This window comes from Ipomoea nil, unplaced genomic scaffold (genome assembly GCF_001879475.1).
Source record: "Ipomoea nil cultivar Tokyo-kokei standard unplaced genomic scaffold, Asagao_1.1 scaffold1566, whole genome shotgun sequence".
In the NCBI taxonomy this organism is placed as follows: domain Eukaryota; kingdom Viridiplantae; phylum Streptophyta; class Magnoliopsida; order Solanales; family Convolvulaceae; genus Ipomoea; species Ipomoea nil.
Window position 1 is genome coordinate 68,049 of NW_017617994.1, and position 23,746 is coordinate 91,794.

At 34.9% G+C, this 23,746-nt stretch overlaps 1 protein-coding gene across 1 annotated transcript; it reads right to left on the reverse strand.

Annotated features, from left to right (window-relative positions):
• Positions 1 to 394: 394 nt before the first annotated feature.
• LOC109189865 (CTD nuclear envelope phosphatase 1 homolog) lies at positions 395 to 4,042 on the reverse strand. Its single transcript, XM_019340491.1, has 6 exons — positions 3,555 to 4,042; positions 2,118 to 2,246; positions 1,886 to 2,006; positions 1,723 to 1,804; positions 900 to 1,053; positions 395 to 769 (listed from the first exon to the last, which is right to left on the reverse strand). The coding sequence occupies exons 1-6, from the start codon at positions 3,900 to 3,902 to the stop codon at positions 635 to 637; spliced, it is 969 nt and encodes a 322-aa protein (XP_019196036.1). The 5' UTR covers positions 3,903 to 4,042; the 3' UTR covers positions 395 to 634.
• Positions 4,043 to 23,746: the final 19,704 nt, after the last annotated feature.

The following is a 23,746-nucleotide window of genomic DNA, read 5'->3' on the forward strand; positions in this document are numbered from 1 at the left end:
TATTTGTTTATCCCGAACATCAACTTCATAAAAAATTTATTATAAGATTAAAGACTAAAAGTAACAAAACTACAAATTTGCATTCACTCAAATTTTGACACATCTAGTTACTAGTTTCATGTAGCTTCATTTACCTTGTCTGTTTTTTTTTTGGTTTTCATTTCTTTTATCAAAATATAAAAACTCATCGAAAAATTAAGAGTGAAGAAACCCAAAATAATAATAATAATAATAATAATAATAATAATAATAATAATAATAATAATACATTTACTTTTGAATCTCTTTAATTTAAAAAGTAATTCAAAAAAAAAAATAGAGAATGAAAAACATGAAAAATAATAATAAATAAATAAATAAAAGTAAACGCAACCTAATTATTTGGGAGAAGGAATATAATAAGAACAATTGTACATACATTAACGAACACCAATAATACAAGATAGCTATAAACAGAGTTATACAAGAATCTCCGAATCCACCAATTATACATGCACTGATGCACATGTCTGAATGGGAGAGACTACAGAACCTCTTTTGTCAATGCCATACTCATTCAGACAAAATCATGCTATACAAAAATTCTTTCTCAGAAGTAACTTATTACCACAACAATAACATCTTCTTCTTCATCCTACGTTGTCAATCCAGAACTTGGGATTCCATGCTTTTCAAACCATTCCGGCATATGGAACCTTTGGTTGAGCGCTGGCCGGACGTCCTCCTGCTGAGAGAGATGCTTGAGGAGCGGGAGTATCACGTCCATTAGCTGATAGAACGGACGCGTGAGAAAAAAAAAATTAAAAAAAAAAAAACATTATTAGACACGAGCAAACAACATGGGAAAAAGTGAGAGAGAGGATTGAGGAAGGGTGCGAGTTTGTGTTTGTGAACTAGACCTGCTCATCGTGTGGCTGTCCAGCAGAGAATGGAATGCAGGGAATCCCGTTTAATGGTTGCAATAAGAAACTGAAGGGATTGTTGTCAACAATAACAATTCGGGATAAATCATTTGATATTCCAGACAAATCCTTCACGTGTTCTCGATATTCCCTGTGATATAATATAGCACACCCCATAGGCCATAAGTGTAAGGTGAAAGCCGGTTTTTAACAAGAAATTTTCCATGCATAGAATCTCAATAATATCACAGAATAGGGTTACAAGGTGTAGTTTACCCAGTTCACACCCTCGAGTAGTGGCTACGGGTTTCCCTCGTCATCCAATAATAATAATAATAATAATAATAATACCACAGAATTGAGCATCATAGAATGGGCTTCAGGAATACAGGACCATGGTAATATTTACATGCATAATTTCAAAAAACAAACAAAATTCATGATGATTGCCACAGAAGACTATGGAGTACGGCCTTTTAAAAATGCAAATGCAAAAACGACATGAAAATTTGAAAGTAGATGCCCCGTGGAAATGAAGTTGAGGTCAAGTATAGCTTAAAGAGCCTCACAGCAAAGCAGGAGACTAGATATTAGGCATTTAAGTTATTCTTGTGTTGTATTTTCTCATTTCTCATTCCTATTATGTTAGTTTATGTGCTAACAGAGTAAGATAAAACCTGAAGTAAATTTATAAAATGCGAGCCTCCAGATAACCAAAAGGGTGCAAGACAAGAGGTGGCTGCAGATACTGGTTGAAATTAAAGAACTGATAAATCAAAACCTAGAGAATACAGTGTGGCGAAAGAGCAGTGATACTTACGTGCTAGTGGTTGAAGGCCTGTAAAGTCTGCGAATAAACCGATTTTCAACATCTATCTTGTCGACAAGGGGCCTCGCATAGCCTACAGGGAGACGATAACCAAACATCAATAAAGGGCACAGTTCAGGGGAAAGAAAATAAAACCATGAAGTGATGAACAAACCTTCGAGTCCAGCAGTAAATAACACAAGGTCAGCAAATGTGCCAAGTTGTTTCAGAAATTCATGGAGTCCAGGACGTTCAAACACCGTGACGTAGTTGATCTTAGGTTTGCCATCGCATTCCTTGAGAACCACAAAAACAAATTTTAAAAAATAAAAAAGAAAAAAAATCATTTCAGAAATTTGCCCCGTAATCATTAAAGTAATTGTAGAATGTAGATATTGAGTTCTCACCTTGTCCGAAGATACACACTCGAGTTCAAACCAGTTCAACCCGGCCTCAGTAGCCTCAGTAGTTATTATAGAAGGCAAAGTTGATGTCTCATATGCACAAACCAAAGTTTCATCCAAGTCAAGGACCACCTGCCAGCACTAGACAAGTTGAGACAAAACTATAGTGGAAAGTAAGCAATTAAAGAAAATCTTTTATCAAAGTGGCAAACATATTTACTGTTGGAGCATCATTATGCTATGCAATCTATAGTACTGAAATTAACTCCTATTTAGTAATAAATTTTAAATTAGTTGCACACAGTTAGTACACTATCTACACATCAGTTTAGCGCATCTTGCACAAAACTCCAATTTACATGCAATGAAAATATGCCAAAATGCCTTTTTTATGCAAGCTTCCAATTTGGTAGAATATTCAATGTATCCCTAAATCGAATTTAAAAATGCTAAACTGGAGGTGAAGCAAATGGGCAATCCAGCAGGAAGTAATACCACTTTAAAAATCCAAACTTCATGCTCAAAAAAACACTTGATAGTAATCAATATCCATTATCTTTAATCTAACAGCAGCAACAATGTCCCCGAGCACAGTAATTCACCAAACCTATCATTATCAATCTTTCATCTAAAATGACATTACACTACAAACTGAAAAGCAGTTGCTGGCAAATACTCCTATTCATTTCCCATAAGATTGTCAAATTGCCAACTTTCTCTATGTACCCTTCCTCTCTTCTAAAAGGTTCAAAAAATTACTGACTTTTCCTATGAAGAAATTGAGGTTTCAGAGAATAAAAATGGCAGGCAACTCTAGAGGAACAAAGAATGTCAGAAAACGCAACTCAATTAGAAACAAAGTAAAAAAATTAGTAAGCTTCAGATGTATGGAAGATCAAAACTTTAAACTTCCATCTTCATGACCTCAAAATTAGTAGCTTGGCACAGCATTTATAATTTATTAGCATTTAATTCCTGCCTTGCATCCATAATAGAAAAATTACAGCATTTTTTAATACAGATGTTAAATTACAGAACACTCCTAAATTTCTAATAATCCTATCATACAAACATTAACTGTTAACTTCATCTATTATCTGCCCAATTGAAACTAAACTTCTAAGCTGCAAGAGTCTGAGCAAACTAGCAAAGTAAGGCAACACTCAATTTGCCCCAATTTCTTCTTATGCAAAATCTCATCTCAAATTCATTTTCATCTATAGGAACCAATAAAATGCAACTTCAAATGCAAACCAATCCAAAGTGCTGATGAACTGAATTTTAGGTTTTTCTCTTTTATCCAGATGAATAAGAGCCAATCAATTGCGTTTAAAGCTACTGATCACACAGACAAAGAGACAGAGCAGATATCAATCAATTGGTCAATGGAATACAAAAAGAAAGGATAAAAAAACAGCTATTTGCGGCAGTGGACCCTACCGTGAGCCTCGGCAGAGGATGCTCGCCGTCGCAACCGGCGACTCTTCCCTTGGCGATTGGCAGAGGCTGAACGGCCACGGAGGGCGGCGGAGGCAGAGGCGGCGCCTCCTCAGGCTCCGGGAACTCGGAGAGCTCAACCGTCCGCAGCGGCTTGAACTCCGGAGGCGGAGAGGAGAGAAAGGAGCTGTTGCGGAAGCCGAGGTAGGAGAGGACCTGAGTGAGCGACGGCGTGCCTCTGACGATCTGAACGAGGATCTGGAAGAAGAAACACAGCCAGTTCAACAGCGCACCCCACAGGTGTGGACTCCTCGGCGCGTAAACGTCGGCAGCCTGAGCCATGTCCGCCATGAGTCGCCGGAATCTGGCTTAGAACTAAGAAGTGAGTGAGCGTGGAGTGGCTTCGGGCTTCGCCGTGGACGTGTACACCGGCGTGAGAGAAATGAATAAATTATGTGCAGCTCTAAAAATCAATAATAAACCACAACTAATGTAAGACAACTACGGACTAATCGTATTTATATTTATCCCATAATAAAAATAATACACAAAAACTTGTATAAAACCGTCTCACATAAAATGAATCGTGAACATTTATCACACCTTAGTACGACAAATATTAGCATTAATGGAGGACCCTAACCATATTGGTAATATATGAGTGTTTGGTAAATAGTTAATAGTTGATTGAGTTAGTGGATTTGATTAGTTGACATTAGCTGATTATAGAAAGATGTTTGGTAAATTAGCTGTTAGCTAATAGCTGATTACATGTAAAATTATGACTTTATCAAAAAACGGATTGAAAAAGTTATTTTGATCAACTTTTTGAATTTTAGTAATTTTGGAGCAATAAGCTATTACAAAAAGTTAATTAATAAAACACTTGGTTGTTTAATAAAGTGAAATAATTAATAGTGATCAAATAAGTCAAAATTGACAGATAAGCTAACTATGTTACCAAATAGGGCCATAATTGGCTCCATAATCACAAAATTTCAAATTTGATTCTCGATGAAACCTCATTGTGGTCCATTACTGGTTGAAATCACAAGGTAGATTTTACACATTGTACACCCTGGATAGTGGCTGTCAGTTTTTATAATATATATATATATATATATATATATATATATATATATATATATATATATATATATTGTTCAAATGCAGCTGCGCCCTCCCGTGCGGTCGTTTGAAGAATACATCAATAGTGTAGGAAAATACACAATAATAAAATGTAAAAATACACAAAAAATTACACAATACACCCAAAAAAAAAAACCATATAACTCTAGGGATGGCAATGGGTCAAGGATGAGTCGGAGAGGGCTACCTCCATCACCCGACCCACTTTATATTTTCTCCATCCACCCTCACTCCCACCCCCACCCCCAACCCGTATCGAGTGGATTTTTTCAAAGTTGGTCGAAAATATGATTTGGTAACTATAAAATTTTAAATTTAATTTCCCGTTGAAGTTATATACATACTATTATTATTTTTTTTTTTTTTGTTTGAGTGGATTATAAAAACTTCACCTATAGAGCATCTTCTAATCAAATATAATTGAAATCTTGTTGTGCATCTATAACTATCATCATGGTGAATACATAATCATAATATTTACGTGCTCTTACAATTGATTCAATTTATTATTTTTTTATCCTACTAATTATCTCAAGATGATAAATAAATTTAAACTTTGACTATCCCGATAATCTAACATTAAAAATGTAGAATCTCAATTTAGTACACTACATTCTTTGAATACAACATTAAATAAGTAGTCCGTATAATATAAATGGGAAAACTTTTATATAAGTATTCCGGGTTCTGGGCTGTTGGATGATGCAAAATCAAGGGTGTCCACATGTTATCAGGTTTATACAATAAGGTAGATTCTCACCCGAACATAAACCTATATATAGTCAAATCAAATAAGAACCACTCTTTCGGTGAGAACTTGAGAACCACCATATGCAACTCGTAATGTTGTGCAACTGCTACTACGTGACTGTATAACTTGTAATGAGTGATTGTGCACATGAAAACTGACTATAGAAACTATAGAAACACACAGTAGAATTTTTTTATTATTATTAAAAAAGTGGTGGTAGTTTCGTACATAGAACTTGATCGCGTTTGCACACATTTAATTCGCATTCGCACACACTTAATCTAATCTAGACTATTAAAAAATATTAGATGGATACACACGATTTGTTCTCACGTTCTCACCTAAGCAAGTATTCTCATATGATTCTATATATATATATATATATATATATATATATATATATATATATATATAAGGGGGAAAAAAACCACTAGCCTTAACCGGTAGAGGGTGGACAAGATCCACAATTCCACACTCATCACACTAAGCATGTTCTTAAGACAAAAAGCGACAAAAGAGAAAAGACTAAGGCCTAAGGGGCTGTTTGGTTGGGTGTTTAAAAATCATAATTTATTTTTATTCTTAAAAATGCCAATCACATATAAACATTTTTCTAAAACTTACTCGATTATACCAATTATTAAAATTTTAATTTTGATTCGGATTATAACTTTTCAGTATCCAACCGAACGCCCCCTTGGTGGCATTAGAATCTGCCAATTCGAAGTGACAAATCTTCTATATTTGGAGGCTCTTTTGTTACTGTTATTCTATTAATAGGCTTAGAGCCGTCATTCTGACTCATCCTTAGAGATAAGCATAAAACTTCAGTCTCCAACGCATCCACGCAAGTCATAGGAAAACAATGACGAAGATAGAATCCTACTACTTTTTCAAAAGTTCTTATAAGAAAAATGGAAATGTGAATCATGTGATAAGGTTGTGCGTTTATATTGTGTTTTCTATTTAAATTATTTTATCAAATTAATTATGTTTCATATTTTGTTATGAATATTTTTATAAAGTTTTGATATGTTTTATTTTTTGTCCATATTTAACAATATTTACAATTATATTTCTTAGGTAATTTATTTATTTTTTAAAAATTATCTCTTTAGTTTTAATGTTTCGCCTTTACTGAAATTTTTTTTTGAAATCATCCCTACTTCTTCGCTCCCCTCAATAGAATTTCTGGCTCCGTTCTGACTCCTGAACATAACTTTTATGGAGGAGAGAGATGAGAGTAAAGAGTTGAGGTGCTCTTGTAAGGTTGTTTCTTTGTGGGCCCGTCAATAGAGAGAAAAAAGAGAAGAGAGGCTCTACATGCGTGATTGGCTTGCACAGACCGCACCCAACTGCGTGTGCAATGCAGTCAGGAGTTTTTTTTTTTTTTATTTTTGGGCGTCATACATGCATTTTTTTTTTTTTTTTTTTTTTTTTTTTTTCATTCTTCTCTTTCCCTCACCCCTCTCCTAATTGGCACCTCAAAAAAAATCATTTCTATTGGAGATGCTCTTAATGACTTTGTGGTTGAGTGATATAATGTTTAGTAAATTTAAGGCGAAAAAAGTTATAATATTTGTCTCTAATCATATAAAGGACAGAAAAGAACATTTGATAATGATATTATTGAATCATGTGATAACAATGTGTGTTTGGTCGAACTAATGCTTTTGTGATTGAGCGATATAAAGTTTAGCAATTTTAAAGTTAAAATTATAGTATTGGTCTCTAACATAAAAAGTGCAGAAAAGAACATTTGATACTAGTATTATTGAATCATGTGATAACGTTGTGTGTTTGGTTGGGTTGATGATTTTGAGGTCAAGAAATCTAAATTTAGTAATTTTAAGATAAAAAGTTATAGTATTCATTTCTAATATGTAAAAGAACATGTGTTAAAAGTATTATTAGTATAATTAAACTAATGATAACATACAATTTTGGTAATATTAAAAAGTTTCTTATTTGAATCGATAACGTATCCGTTATAATTTAGATGGTTTATATCTCTTTATATTCAAATCATTTTATGAAGTATTTTTAATTTGTTCACTTCTTTCAAGTATGTTAATTTGAGTTGAATAAATTTCAAGTCACTCTTATAAAGAGCAAAAAAATGGTTATTTCTTGCTAACACTTTTTTAGTCAAACTCGTCACATAAGATTTTTATAATGCGATTTATCATTTATGTATGATTTACGTGTATTACACAAGAGTATGATTAACTCAGTGGACACCCTCAAATAATGGCTACGTGTTTTTCTCATCGTCAAAAAAAGAGAAGGGATTATGAATGAGTCAATAACATCTTACTACTACAGAAATACATTACAGCGTCACCATTTTAACGTCGGTTTTTAGAAAATCCGACGTTAAACATTTAAAATTATTTTTTATTTTTTTAAAAATACATATGACGTCGGTTATAACAAATAACCGACGTCATTTATTATCGAAATTTAAAAAAAAAAATTAAAATAGTTACGACGTCGGCCGATGAAATTGGTCGACGTCGTAAAATATTTAAATAAAAAAATTGAAATTAAAATACCATACGACGTCGGCTAATTAATTAGCCGACGTCGTATGATATTTAAATTAAAAAAATTCAATATTAAAATACCATACGGCGTCGGCTAATTAATTAGCCGATGCCGTATCCTGAATATATATATATATATATATATATATGTATATATATATATATATATATATATATATATATATATATATATATATGGTATACGACGTCGGCTAAGTATATAGCCGACATCGTATATTTATTAATACAGTAGGAACCCTAATTAGAAGCTACCGAATGCAATTCAAACAAAAAAAAAAAAAACTTCATCTTCATCGCCACACCTCCACGCCACCGCCGTATTATCGTCAGCCGCCGCCCGTCACGTCACCGCTGTGTCTTCGAACGGCAGCAGTTACTGTCGACGCCGCCGCCACTGCTCTTCGCCACTCTCCGCCACTGCTCTCCGACGTCGCTCGTGTCTCGCCGCTGAAAGGTATGTAATATATATATATATATATATATATATATATATATATATATATATATATATATTAAAATCGTTTTTTTATATATTTTTAATTAGTTTTTATATATTTTGAATTTTATAAATTATTATTGTGTATATTTCGAAATTTTAGAAATAATTGTGTATATATTTTTAATTTGATAAGTTATTGGGTAAATTATGAATTCTTGTGTGTATATGTGGAATTTTATGAAATATTGTTTATATATTTTAATTTTTTAGAAATTGTTATCTATAAATGAGATGGAGGGAGTAGTAGTTTAGTTATTTAGGTGAAGAAAGATTGAGCTAAAGGCCAAGCACCTTGTGCTCAGATGGCACCCGGGTTAGTCTCCCATATGAGAGGTTGTGAGTTTGAGCCTCAGTGGAGGCGTTGAGAAAGTAGATATGAACAGAGTCACTGAGAAAGTATAAAAAATCGTCGGCTATATGTAGCTATGTAAATAGTCGACATCATAAGTTTATTTTTTAATTTTAAGAAAATATACGATGTCGGTTGTTTAACCGACGTCGTATCATTTATGTACTACGTCTCTAAAGTCGACGTCGAAAGATAACCGACGTTAAACGGGGTCTTTTAACCGACATTAAAGCCCTTTTCTGTAGTAGTGTCTACTTACTAATAAAGTAGAATCACCTATAGATAAATTGATTTGTATTGATTTGCTATTAAGTTTGAGTAATTGAAAGAGTAAATACTCAAAATGGTCCCTCGACTATAGCTAAATTCACAAATTGGTCCTCAACTTTCAATTTCAACCAATTAAGTCCTTAACTTTGCAATTTTGACACGATTTGTTCCTCCATCTAATTGACCGTTTGTTGACCGTGATCGAAGATCTCCAGAAGAACCTTCAGCTCTCGTCGGAGCACGTGGAGGCCTCCATGATGACGTTGCACCTGTTCGGAAACACGTCGTCTTGTTCGCTCTGGTACGAACTCAACTACATTGAATCCAAAGGGAGGATGAAGAAAGGTGATCGGGTTTGGTAGATTGCTTTCGACAGTGGATTCAAATGTAACAGTGCGGTCTAGAAATGCAATCGGAACCTTAAAAAATCGACGATGGACCATGAAATTACATATATATCCTCAAAAATCACAGTCAACAAACGGTCAAATAGACAGAGGACCAAATTGTGTTAAAATTACAAAGTTAAGGACTTAATTGGTTGAAATTGAAAGTCGAAGACCAATTTGTGAATTTAACTATAGTCGAGGGACCATTTTTGGTATTTACTCTAATTGAAATTAATTTTTAGAGAAAATGACACTTTTGACCCTCAAATTGTTTCACTTTTGAAAATTTGGTCTCTATAAGTTAATTTAAACAAATTTAACCCCTCAATTGTTCATAATATTGCACTCTTAGTCGGGTATTATATAATTGTTAAAATCCATTAACATATAGAGTTATTTTTTATTATTTAAAATTAATATTCACTATTCCAAATAATATTACTAGGGAGTGAAACTTTAACCATAGATATTGATGTTAAATGATAAAAATAACCTCATAAAAAATTTGTTAGTGAAATTTGATAGTTATATAACAAGAGGGACTAAAAGTGCAACATAATGTACAATTAATGTACTAAATTTGTTCAAATCAATTAACAGTGACCAAATTTCCAAAAGTGAAATAATTCATGTGCCAAAAGTGTTGTTTTTCCTAATTTTAAATTGTCACTATTAAATTCAATTTAATTATGCTTAATTATATTATTTACTATTTGTCAAGGACCTTGTGCTCAGTTGACACCTTCGTGACTCTCATTGAGGGAATGTCACAAGATCGAACTCCGGTATTCGGGTATTGACTCTTTAGACTACAACAGATGGAGAAAATATATTGAACAAATACTACATTGTAATAAAGTCGATAGTACTTAGAAAAAAATATTATTTACTATATTTTTGTAGTTTTTGTATTAATCTAAAAAAATGATAAGATAATTAATCGAAACAAGAATATTCTTCCAAAGGTTGAACCCCAACCCTAAGGGCCCCCTACACCCCGGCCCGACAGAGCATTTGGGAGGATGTAAATCATGGTGACTCAACTGAACATGAACCATAGAGGCTAGACCGGTGCTCACTGCGCACAAGGAGCCCCTCACTTTGAGAGGTTACTCCCACACTGCCGCTGGTGAGAGGATCTAAACAAGAATATGATAATATAACCCGTATCCAAATTTTAAATTTTTTTATTATATTAAAATCATTAATTCAGAGAGAATTAATAGTTATGTAAAAATAAATAAAATTATGATATTGATGAGAACTGATAGAATTGTATTCAGTAATGTAATTACAAATGTATAGATTACATGTATATATATACTAGGAGAGTCTTAGATAGCTAGGATATGGAATCATAATCTAACTTAGATACATAGAGTCCCAATACTCCCCTCAAGCACAGGGTATACTGGTAGGGATGGCAATTCAACCCGTCCCCGATGGGAAAAACCGATCCCCGCTCCGACGGGGACGGGTTCGGGGAATTTTTTCGGGGAATGGGGGCAGGGATGGGGAGAATTTCTTCATCCCCGCCGGGGACGGGGACGGGGACGGGGACAACATTCCCCACCCCGACCCCGATCCCCGATCCCGCCCCCGTACCTGATTCCCCGAATTATATTATATTATATATATCATATTTATATTATATTTATGTATAAAATTATGTAATAATTAAAATCTTAAAGATCAAAACCCTATCAAACACATCCTTTAGAGTTATTGCAGTACTGCCTCAGTACTCTTCAATTTTCTTATACTCATTTCCATACATTTTCTTTCTCACCCAGACAAGTAAAAATAAAATTTCTATCCCCCTATGCAAACACATTATGAAAGTCAATGAAATCATTTACTATTTCATTCTTTTTACACTTCCTGGATGTCTTTACTGTAATATGCAAAGCTAGAGATTTATGTTTTCATTCAAATCAAAAATGGAGCGGGGAATCCCCATCCCCGAAAAATCCCCGTGGGGACGGGGATATTCTACATCCCCGATCGGGGAACGGGGTGGGGACGGGGAATGGGGATTCAATTCGGGGACGGGGACCCCGCTCCCCGCCCCCGCCCCCGCCCCAGCCCCCGCCCCGCCCCGCTGCCATCCCTATATACTGGTGACCTGTAGCTTGTCTTTAAGAAAAGAAAACCTAGAACCAGCTAGAGCCTTGGTGAAAATATCAGCAAGTTGATCCTTGGTTGAAATGAAATTAACCTGTATATCTCTATTCGCAACTCTGTCTCTAACAAAATGATAATCAATCTCCACATGTTTAGTGTGCGCATGAAATATAGGATTTGCACACATGTATGTAGCACCATATTACGCCACAACTTGGGAACAGATATGTTAGTCACGCCAATTTCACGCAGTAGGGATATGATCCAAATTACTTCAGCACGGACATTTGCTAGAGCTTTATACTCAACCACAGGTGAAGATCTAGCAACAGTTCTTTGTTTCTTACATAACCAAGAACACAAGATTGGATCCAAGAGAAACAACATAACCACTAGTTGACTTACGATCCTCAGGACAGCCAGCCCAATCAGAATCAGAAAAAGGCATGCAACTCCCTAGACACTAACTTCCTTATACGCAGACCATAAGTAATAGTTCCCTTGACATACCTCAGTACACATTTCAATTGCTCCCAATGAGAGACCGTATGAGTATGCATATGTTGACAGAGTTGATTAACCGCAAAGGATAGATCTGGACGTGTAACAGTGATATACTATAAAACTTCAGCCAAAATCCTATACTGTGTAGCATCATCATATAAATCTACATCAAAGATAGTAGATTTTGAGACAGATATAAGAGTAGCTAATGACTTACAGTCTGCTATGCCAGCACGTTTCAAAATATCTGTCATGTATCGTTGTTGAGAAAGCAAAATCCCATCACCATATTTAACAATTTCAATCCCAAGAAAGTAACCAGGTTCACCAAGATCTCTAATCTTGAACTCAGTAGACAATTTTGCAAGTAGAACACTGATAAGATTCTGATTACTCCCCATTACAAGAATATCATCCACATATACTAAAACATATATAAAGGTGTAATCTTGTAAGAGGTAGAATAGAGAAACATCTGTTTTCGAAGCTTTAAACCTAGCTGTCATTAGAAACGCATGCAGGCGATTAAACTATGCTCTAGGAGCCTGTTTTAATCCATATAGATAGCGCTTCAGCAAGCAAACATGATTAAGAAACTGTTTGTCAATATACCCAGGTGGCTGCTTCATATAAATAGTTTCAAACAATTTTTCCATTCAAAAAGGCATTGTGTACATCAAGTTGCTAAATAAACCAACAAAAAGATATAGCCAAAGATAGAAGTAACCTGACAGTTGTGGATTTGACCACTTGGCTAAATGTGTCAAAAAAATCCTGTCTAGGTACTTGATTGAATCCTTGTGGCGTTCAATTGATCCATCTGCTTTTATTTTGGTGCGAAAAACCCATTTGCACCCAATAACATTCATATCCGACTGTGATGGAACAAGACACCAAGTTTCATTACGAAGAAGGGCATTAAACTCTTCATCCATTGCCTTTCGTCACTCAGAATGGTTGACTGCCTACGAGTAACAAGTGGGTTCAGTAGGGCAAACCTGAGCAGAGAGAGCCATAAAAGGAGTTTGAGATCGACTCCGGGTAGCCATGGTATGGGACCAGACCATCATTTTCATAGACAGCTCCCTAGGCCGGCCTCGGGGTCGAGTGGCGACTGTTGCTTGTGCGGGTTCAGCTTGCTTTGCCTGGGTCGGTTTAAGCTGGTCAGTGTGAGCCAGAACCAGTTCGAGCAGCGTGGCCGCGTGGATTGAACTGGAGCAGCGAGCTGGTCTGGAACGAAAATAGATTCTGTCCGAACCGGATGAGCCTGCAAAACACTTTTAGCATTGAAAGGGAAAATCCCTTCATCAAAACGAACATGCCTGCATACATATATCTTGCTAGTCTGTAAGTCCATGCACCTATACCCCCTAAATGACTAAGGATAGCCTAGGAAAACACAAGGAGAAGATCTGTAAGACATTTTATGACGATTGCATGGACGTAATTAAGGATAGCATAGACAACCAAAGACACGAAGAATGGAGTACGACGAAGGAGATTTATGCAACAAGAGATGAGGACTAGATTTATTCAATACAGTAGATGCATTCTATTAATCAAATAAACTGCAGTTTCGAATGCATAATCCCAAAACTTAGAAGGAACATAAGCATGACTTAAGAGAGCTAAACCTGTTTCAACAATGTGTCTATGTTTTCTTTCAACACGACCATTTTGTTCATGAGTGTATGCACATGATTGCCTATGAATAATACCTAGTTGAGCCGAGATGGAATGTAACTTTTTATACTCAGCTCCTAGATCAGACTGTATGGATTTTAATCTTTTGATTAAAGGATCTCTCAACCATAGCACGAAACTTATCAAAAATTGCATATAGATCGGATTTTAGTGCCATAGGGAAATGCCAGGTGTAACAGGAGTAATCATATCATTAATGAAAATAACGAAGTAACAATAGCCATTATTGGAGAACATGGGGTTGGTCACCAAATGTCTATATAAACTAAATCAAGAATATTCGAACTAGAAGACTCAACATGTGGCAAAGGAAAATGTGCAGAATTCCCAAGTAAACATGCATTACACAAACCTGAATTACAACAAATAATATTTCTAGACCCACTAATCGAACAAGATTGAAGAATCTGACTAAAAACACGATATTGTGGATGACCTAAACGATCACGCCAGACTAGGGGTGTAAATGAGTCGAACCGCTCGTGAGCGGTTCGGTCAACGCTCGACTCGAACTCGGTCAAAATCGAGCTCGGCTCGAGCTCGAGCAGCTCGTGGATTAAACGAGCACGAGCCGAGCTTAGGTATTGTAGGCCCGCGACTCGACGAGCCGCTCGCGAGCCTTATAATATATTATATAATATATAATATATAATATAATTATATTATATTTAGTATATAAAAATAATAATTAGGGGAGGGAAATTAAAATACTTTAATAATTATGTATGGATAAAAGTAATAAAACAAAGTAGTTTAAATTTTAAATCAAATAGGTCAAATTCGAGATAAAATATTGAGCTCAAATTCGAGCCTAAACTCAAGCTCGAATTCGAGTTAGAGCTCGAATTCGAGCATGAACTCGAGCTCGAGTTCAGGCTCGAATTCGAGCTCGAGCAGCTCGACAATTGCCGAGCTCGAGCTCGAGCATCAGTTCACGAGCTCGAACGAGCTCAAGCAGTGCTATCATTAACGAGCACGAGCATGAGCCTACCCAGGCTCGGCTCGTTTACACCCCTACGCCAGACTGACGCGGAGGCTCGAGCTGAAAGAAACGCAGTAGGAGACGAACTTAGAATGGGAAGCTTGTAAAGTCCCCCAGAGCTATTGCTCCGTAGAAGAATTTCCTTGGTGTTGATATCCTTCACAACAAAAAAAAAAAAAAAAAAAAAAAAAAGATGGGTGAAACTCAAAAAAGACTTTATTATCCGATGCAAATTTTTGGACTGATAATAAAGATGTAGACAAACTAAGAACATGAAGAATGTTAGACAATTGAAACTTCCTAGAAGGGGTATTGAAAGAAGCATGACAAAAAAGACTAATAGATAAACCCATACCGTCACAGACACGTAACCTGTCAGGGCAGCTATATCTAGAGTGGCATGATTGGTTGGACCTATGTCTGGAAACCACGTAACCATGGTTGGACCTAGTGCGAACCGAACCAAGCGGCGGCGCTTGCTTGCGGTTCCCCCTTTCCTTTCCCTCCATTATATGTCAAATGCTCAAACTGAGTTGGTATTTAAAATGAGAGGAAAAGGCTCTAATAAAAGCAATGTGGGACAATATTCTAGAAGAAACTACACCTATTTGAATGCTTCCTTACGGCAGTTGTGGGTCGGGTGTTTATCACATTATTCTGTCACTGAATATTTAGTATGTAAATTATGAACATTTGGACTCGAATCCATTTTGATGGACCCGAGTCTACACGACTGAATTTTTTCTAAGTAATGGCTTCAAATTCGCAATCGTTATACCCTACACCACGGCGCGCGTAGCACTGTGCGTCACGCGCCTCCCAAAACGACGTCGTTTTGGGGTCGTTTTGGGAGGCGCGGTAGAAAGTTGCTGTGATTATGTATATTTGTTCACACAATTATGTATTTTTGTTCATACAATTATGTATATTTGTTCATACAGTTATGTACATTTTTTATACAATTATGTACATTCTTTTTATACAATTATGTACATCCGAATTAGAAAATTTGTGTGTATTATGTTAAGAGTTGATGTGTATTATGTTAAAAGTTTATGTTTATTATGTATTATGTTAGATTATGTGTATTATCTTTTAAAAAGAGTATATATATTTTGTTATATAATTATGTACATTCATGTATACAATTATGTGTATTCTAGTATAACATTATGTACATTTTTGAACATGGATTTTTTTTTAAAGAAAAATTAACTGCCATACACGGGGGCGGGAAATTTCAAAAAAAAAATAAATTAAATTAAAACAACGTCGTTTTGCATCTGGGTGCACAGTGCAACGCGCGCCGTGGTGTAGGATATAAATTTCCTCAAATTCGTGCAACTATTCTCCTTTCCTACCTTATCATTAACCTCTCAACGGCCCAAATAAGGAGTACGAATTCAGGCCCAATGACCAGCCATATCCATATCTTACTTGGGCCTATATCCCCAAGTCTATTTCGTTATTTAGTACTGTATTTTTTTTTATTCTACAGAATAAAATTTCATAATTCATAAAATTAATTATTCTCTTTATAATAGAAATATCAAATATGGATCATGATACAAAATGACATTTTTTCTTTTAATGAAAAAAAACGACAACTATTACGTTTTACTCAAATTTTTAAGTAACGTTGTAATGAAACTATAATGTGTATAAAATTAAACTTAATAATATGTCTCACATATTGTGTATATATATTATCGAATGAAACTGAAGTTAAATTAGAATGATATTTTAATGGTGTTATAATCAAATTACCGTGTGTATAAAATGAAATTGAATAGCATGTCTCATATATTGATCGAATGTATAGTGTCAAATGAAAATGTAAATTTAAATAAGAGTGATACTTTAGTGGTGCTATAATGAAACTACTTTTGTGTATAAAATGAAACTAAATAGTAAGTCTCACATATTGACTGTATATTGATAAATGAAACTGTAGTTGAATTAAAATAATACTTTAATGGTGTTATAATGAACCTACAATGTGTATAAAATGAAACTAAATAGCAGGTCTTACATACTGAGTGTATATTGTCAAATGAAAGTGTAGTTGAATAACAATGATACTTTAATGGTGTTGTAATGAAACTACAGTGTGTATAAAATGAAATTGAATAATACGAGAAGTTGCTACATGGACCATCACTAATTTTGCCGTCTACCATTGTTAACGAAAAAAGTGTCAAACGACGTCATCTTGTTAACTAGATGCAACCCCAATTCAAATTGTTCAGAATGTTAACTTGGTAACCACAAGATTACAAGCTCGACTCCTAGTGGGAGAGGCATATTGGCCTTTTTGGTTTGATTCGGTCAACTAGAATGATTCTTACCGATTATAGTCATAACATGAGATCTACCTAGTATACACCATTGAATAGTAGCTACGGGTTTCCCTTATCAGTTATCACTCAAAATAAATTTAAAATATATGTATCATATTATTTTTGGCAATAAGTATTTGTATTGTTTAATTGTGCAAACACACACACACACACTCATATTATTTTTGGCAATAAGTATTTGTATTGTTTAATTGCACACACACACACACATATATATATATATAAACTAACAAAATATTAATATAACAAAAAATTACATTTTTGGTCTCTAAATTTTAAGACAAGTATAAGTTTAGTCACTTTTGTAGTTGTGTGATTAATTAAACGTCAAAACTATACATTCATAATAACTATAAACTAAACTTACACTTGCCTATAACTTAGAGACTTACCAGGGAAATTTTTCTTAATATCATATTTATATTTATTCATATTCACTTTATTTGTAATTTCTAAACCAAATGTTATATAAGTTTCACTATTGTCAACGGAGTTAACCAATATTAACTATTCACAAGCGATTCATACTTGAATAAATTAAGTTTATAATCAAATTAGACTTAACTATATGATTTATACAAGTATAACATAATCATGGTAGACTTACTGGTCTTAAAGTAACGACGTGAGGGGTCCCTCGCTTACTCACATATTTTTCGCAAAAAATAGCCTCTTATTTTCTAGGGCCAATTCTATGGAGGCAACTGTTGTTCATGAGTGTCTTTGGCAGTATGAATTGTGTTCTGATCAAGCTGTTAATTTTTACAAGTCTAACATAATTTTTAGTCGGATCGAAACACTCTAGACTATGACAGGGTTGGGATAGCTACTTTGTTTGGGGTTAATGTTTCTGATGATTTTGGAAATTATCTTGGTTTGCCATTTGTTATTGGTAGATATAAAAAACGTGTTTTCTCTTAAATCGAGGAAAAAATTCAGAACATGGTTGAATCTTGAAACAAGAAATTCATTTCTAAAATAGGTAGAGCTGTGTTATTGCGAACGGTCGCCCAAGCCATGCCTACGTATACAATGAGTATCTATCGCCTTCTTGCAAATTTATGTGAATCATTTGAGAAGGTTGTTCTACTTCTCCCAAAAGAAGAAGAATAACCTTCTCAAGTGATTAACATGAAAAGGTTCTAAATAGGTATTGGTGGTGAGGTTCTTAATGAACATGTAACAATAATAATTTAATGGACATGCACTTATCACTTAATGTAGTTATATATTAATTTAAAAAATTGAAAAAAATTATTAATATGAGTATTATTTAAAAAATCTCAATTATAATTTTTAATGACTTTTTGATCTTTTTATTTTATTTGTAATAATAGTAATAATAATTTTAAGTTTAAAAAAATTTAAGGAGTGAAGTATTACTTCATTAAAATCTAAATTAAAATTCCCAATAATTTTAAAAGAATTCACAACCATTCACAACCATCCATATATTCCTACTTCACTCTTGACCTTTGCAAACTGATCTTGTTGATTGCTTTGACTACTGCGGGTCAGTTTAAATGTGCTTCGGGTCGGATCTAGTACTTTTGTCTAATTATTCTGTCACCAGCCCCCTACTCCCGAGTTGAGTGTGTAGCGGAGTCAATTAGGGAGTAATAACAGTGTAGAATCATCGAATATCCCGTCACAAACCCCCTTCCTACAGGTCACGAGTGTTGCGAGATAAGCTGACTACATTGAGCTTGACTAAGAAAACGCCCTTCCGTTTGGTAGCTAGAGAGATCGAATCCTGTGTCGGGCCTTAGGGAATAGAGTGTGCGAGTTTCCTTTTTTTTTTTCTCTCTCTTTTTTTTTTTTTTTTTTTAAAGGAACGAGGACATGACTCCGGTTATTATGAGTTCGAGGACACGGCCTTGACCTCTCACTCTGCTAACACAAAGGACTCTGTGGACAAGAGTAGAAACAATAACAATTTTTTTTTTATTCAATAAAATTGATCAGGGCAGACCATGATCGATAGTTACATCAATAGTCTTATTGCTAATCTTATCCGTTTTAGCGAATAACATGTTTTTTTTTGCACTGCGCGGGTTCCTCATATAACTCCTTGTCTCCTTTTTCCATGATCTGATCATACCCCATCTTTTTCGTGTTAGAAGCGGATGGCTCGGGGTCCTCTCCCTTTCACAACACATTTTCAGGTTGGCCTTGTTGTCGGTGCTGCTGTTGTTCTAGATGTTTCACAAATTGAGTAAAGTATCCCATTTGAATGAGCTCCTCTATTTTTCTCTTTAGAACGTGACAGTCGTTAATGTCGTGGCTAACCTGCCGGTGGAACCGGCAATATTTGGTCTGGTCTACCTTAGGGGAAACTTTCATACATTCTTCTGGTTACTGCACCATCCCCATCTCCTTGGCTTGGTCCAAGATTGCGCTAACGGAATGGGTCAGGGGAATTAAATGACGCAAGGGGATCAAACGGGGTCCTACTGAGGATTGATCTCTAGTTCCCTTCTTTGTTGGGAGCTGAGCCTGACACCTGGTTGGTTGGACCAATTTTCTCAAACTTTCCTCCTGCCTTGCCTTCGTTCTCTTCTCTTTTCTTCTTATCAACTTCCTCTGCTTCTGCGTAGCGGTTGACCGTCCTCATTAGATCTTCATATGAGAGAGGATGATGGTGTTTAGCTATCTGTGAAAGTCTCCGGACCTAAGCGCTTGAATAAACATCGGGATTGTCATTTTTGAGTCAAAGTCGTACCCATTGTTAACTTCCTTCTTCCATTTTTGAGGATATCTTTTAGGCTCTCCCCTCTTTCATGCTTTATCATGCAGAGGTGAGAGAAATCCTTCTTGCGTTGTATACTGCCAGAGAAATAAGTCAAGAAGCTTTTTGATAGCTCTGCAAAATTTTGGATTGATCCATCCGGGATTGTATTGAACCAATCATGTGCCGCCCCATCTAAGGTGGACAAGAATGCCATGCACATGATGGCGTCATCTGCCCCAATCATCACCATAGCTGCCTTGTACCTTGTCAAGTGTGCACGCGGGTCCGAAGTCCCGGCGTAAGCTTTGATAGCCGAAAGACTGAAATCCTTTAGAAGGGGCGCGTCCATTATTCTCGGGGTAATTGGTGTGGCCATCCTTACCTCGGGTTTAGGCGATGCGGAGCCAGTTCCCCAGACTCACCTACCTTTTCTAACCATGGTGATCTCTCTCTTTCTCACCCATTGTCCTGGTTCCGTCCTGGTGCAGTCCCTTGGTGGATAACCCCTCGGTCCTTAGTCGTGGCCCTAACTTCTACTAGATAGTCACCCTCTCACCAAATCATTCCAAGACGGGTATAGAAGCGGTCGACCGATGTCCGAAAAAGCCGCCTACTTGACCTCCTTCCCCTTGATCCTTCACCTCTCTTCCCTGGAGCGAGGTTGAGTTTCAGGGTGACTGCCGGTACCATGGGTCGCACCGCGACGTTGGGTCTTCTCTCGTCGTGGCGATATCACTTCATCCTCCTGTGCGGATACTCGGGGCACTTGATATTGAATCCCTACCACCAATTGGGTTAAAGCCGCCGCTGCCTGCTGAATGACCTCGTCCGTCGCATAGAGATCCACATGTGGTAGCTGTGCCCTTGGCTCTTGTTGCCCTCCACCATGATTGTTGTTGAGTTGGTCGCGGAGGTCATCATAATGATTGTTGTTGAGCTGGTCCTGGATGTCACCCTCTCGATTGCTGTTGAGCTGGCCCTAGAGGTTGCTCGAGTTTGTTTATCGGGTATCCATGTGAACACTACCATTGTCGTTGATGTTCAGGCCACGGGAATCATAGGAGCCATTTGATCTAGATCGTGCCATTGCTTCAAGCTTGTTGATGAGAGATTGTTGATGAGAGAGAAAGATGTGTGTATTAGCCTGCTTGAGAGTTGACCTGAGACTCTCAATGAAAACACCAATGACGATAAATATGTTGCCGAAGTATATTAGGAAAGAAGTAGAGCAATTGTATTGCGTATAGTTTTAGTACAAATATTCAATGTCCCCTACTTGTTACATGAACTCAACTTTTATACTGTACAATGGTAACAGCTACAATAATGTAGACTAACAGCCTCATAATAAGTGCAACGGCTCCCCTCCATAAGTCTCAGGGCTAACTCCTCAGTAATTGTTGTGTGCGCTCCTCTGTAACTGCTCTTTGATGAGGCAGACCCTAAGAACCGTTCCACCTCTTTCTACTTCACTCTTGACCGTTACAAATTGACCGTATTGATTGCTTTGACTATTGCGGGTCAGTCCAAATGTGCTTCAGATCGGATCTAGTACTTTTGTCTAATTATCCTGTCATTAGTGTTTGGTTGACAACTTGTTAAAACATAACTATGAGATTTGATTACACCTTCAATTAAAAACTCCACTCCATAATTTAAAAAGGTTTCATTCCATCTTATTAGTAATACTAGTTTTTTACGCGCATTGCGCAATTGGGATAATGCCCAATGCTTTTTTTTTTTTTTTTTTTTTTTTTATAAATAAGTACTTTAAAATATATTAAGGCAAGATTATATTGAAATTGTTCATGCATAGATAATTGATGGTTGAATTTGCGTATTTAAATAGGTAATTCTTCTCCCAAAGGTTGAGTCCCCAACCCCAAGGGCCCCCTCACACTCCGACCAGACAGAGCATTGTGGGAAGTTGTAAATCACGGTGACTCAATGGTTCAGCAGACAGGGCCAAATGCTGATACGCACAAGGAATCTGCCCACTTTGGACATAATTCCCGCATTGCCGCCGAGGTTCAAACCTTGGTCTCTTCTCCCAAATACTACCCACTAAACCATTGAGCTAAGCCCGTGCGGGTTAAATAGGTAATTCTAAGTTTACAAATGCAAGATAATATAGTCAATATTTATTATAATTGTCAATAAAATAATTGTATAGGTATGGTTGAAACCAAATAGGGACATAAGGGAGAACAAATAAAAATTAGGGCATAAAATATTAAATATATATTAATATTGTTTGAGGAGATTCTGACATTAGGATTTGTGGTTAAGTTCTATTAAGACTTTAATATTAGAATTAGATTAATGGTGTAGTTATAATTCTATATTAGACTTTAATATTAGAATTATACTAACGGTGAATTAACGGAAAAGTTAAATGGATAATCATATAATTAAGGATAAATTAGAAAATTAGAAAATCTTAAAAGAAAAAAATTAAAACCTGAACAATATGAACCATTCATTTGATTTAATAATTTGGCGGTCATTTTTTCTACCCAATGTTAATAATTAAATAAATTCGCTGGTCAAATCCGCTAGTATAATCCGCTCACGCTAACCGCTAACTGCTGATTGTCAAACAAGGACATTGCGAGGTAGTTCTCACTTCAATTTGTTGTGTGATTTGAATACTCTCTTTGTCACAAAATCTCTCAAGTAGTTAATATGGTTGGCTTTATTAATTATATTTTTTTAATTTTTTCATGGTATTAATAAAATACTTGGTAAATAAATACATAGCATTATTTTATGTTATAACTTTGATATTTAATTAGAAAAATAGTGCACAAAAAAGATAATAGATAATGTAGTGAATATAATCAATTGATGAATTTGAATGTAAAAATTTTTACATTTGAGAAAAATAAAGACAATATAACTAATGAAAATATTTTTTTAATTAATTTATTGATAATTAATAATTTGTTTTTTCATGAAATAAAGACATTGTAAGGACAATGTAGCGAATATAATCAATTAATAAATTTGAATATAAAAAATTTTTATATTGAAGAAAAATAAAGACAATATAACTAATAAAATTATTTATCTTATTTAATTTATTGATAATGAATAATTTTTTTTTTTGAATAAAGACATTGTGGACACATAATTCTAAATTAAAGAAATGCATATGTATTATTTTTTGTTGTAATTACTAAATTATTATTTCTATAATTTAATAAGAGTAAAATAAAGTACTAATTATGCCAACTTTAATTGGGATGAGATACGAATCTAAGACCTTTTTTTATAACGGTGAACTAACGACAATTCTCACTTCAATTTGTTGTGTGATTTGAATACTCTATTTGTCACAAAATCTCTCAAGTAGTTAATATGGTTGGCTTTATTAATTATATATTTTTTTAATTTTTTCATGGTATTAATAAAATACTTGGTAAATAAATACATAGCATTATTTTATGTTATAACTTTGATATTTAATTAGAAAAATAGTGCACAAAAAAGATAATAGATAATGTAGTGAATATAATCAATTGATAAATTTGAATGTAAAAATTTTTACATTTGAGAAAAATAAAGACAATATAACTAATGAAAATATTTTTTTTAATTAATTTATTGATAATTAATAATTTGTTTTTCACTGAATAAAGACATTGTTAGGACAATATAGCGAATATAATCAATTAATAAATTTGAATATAAAGAATTTTTATATTGAAAAAAATAAAGACAATATAACTAATAAAATTATTTATCTTATTTAATTTATTGATAATGAATAATTTTTTTTTAAATAAAGACATTGTGGACACATAATTCTAAATT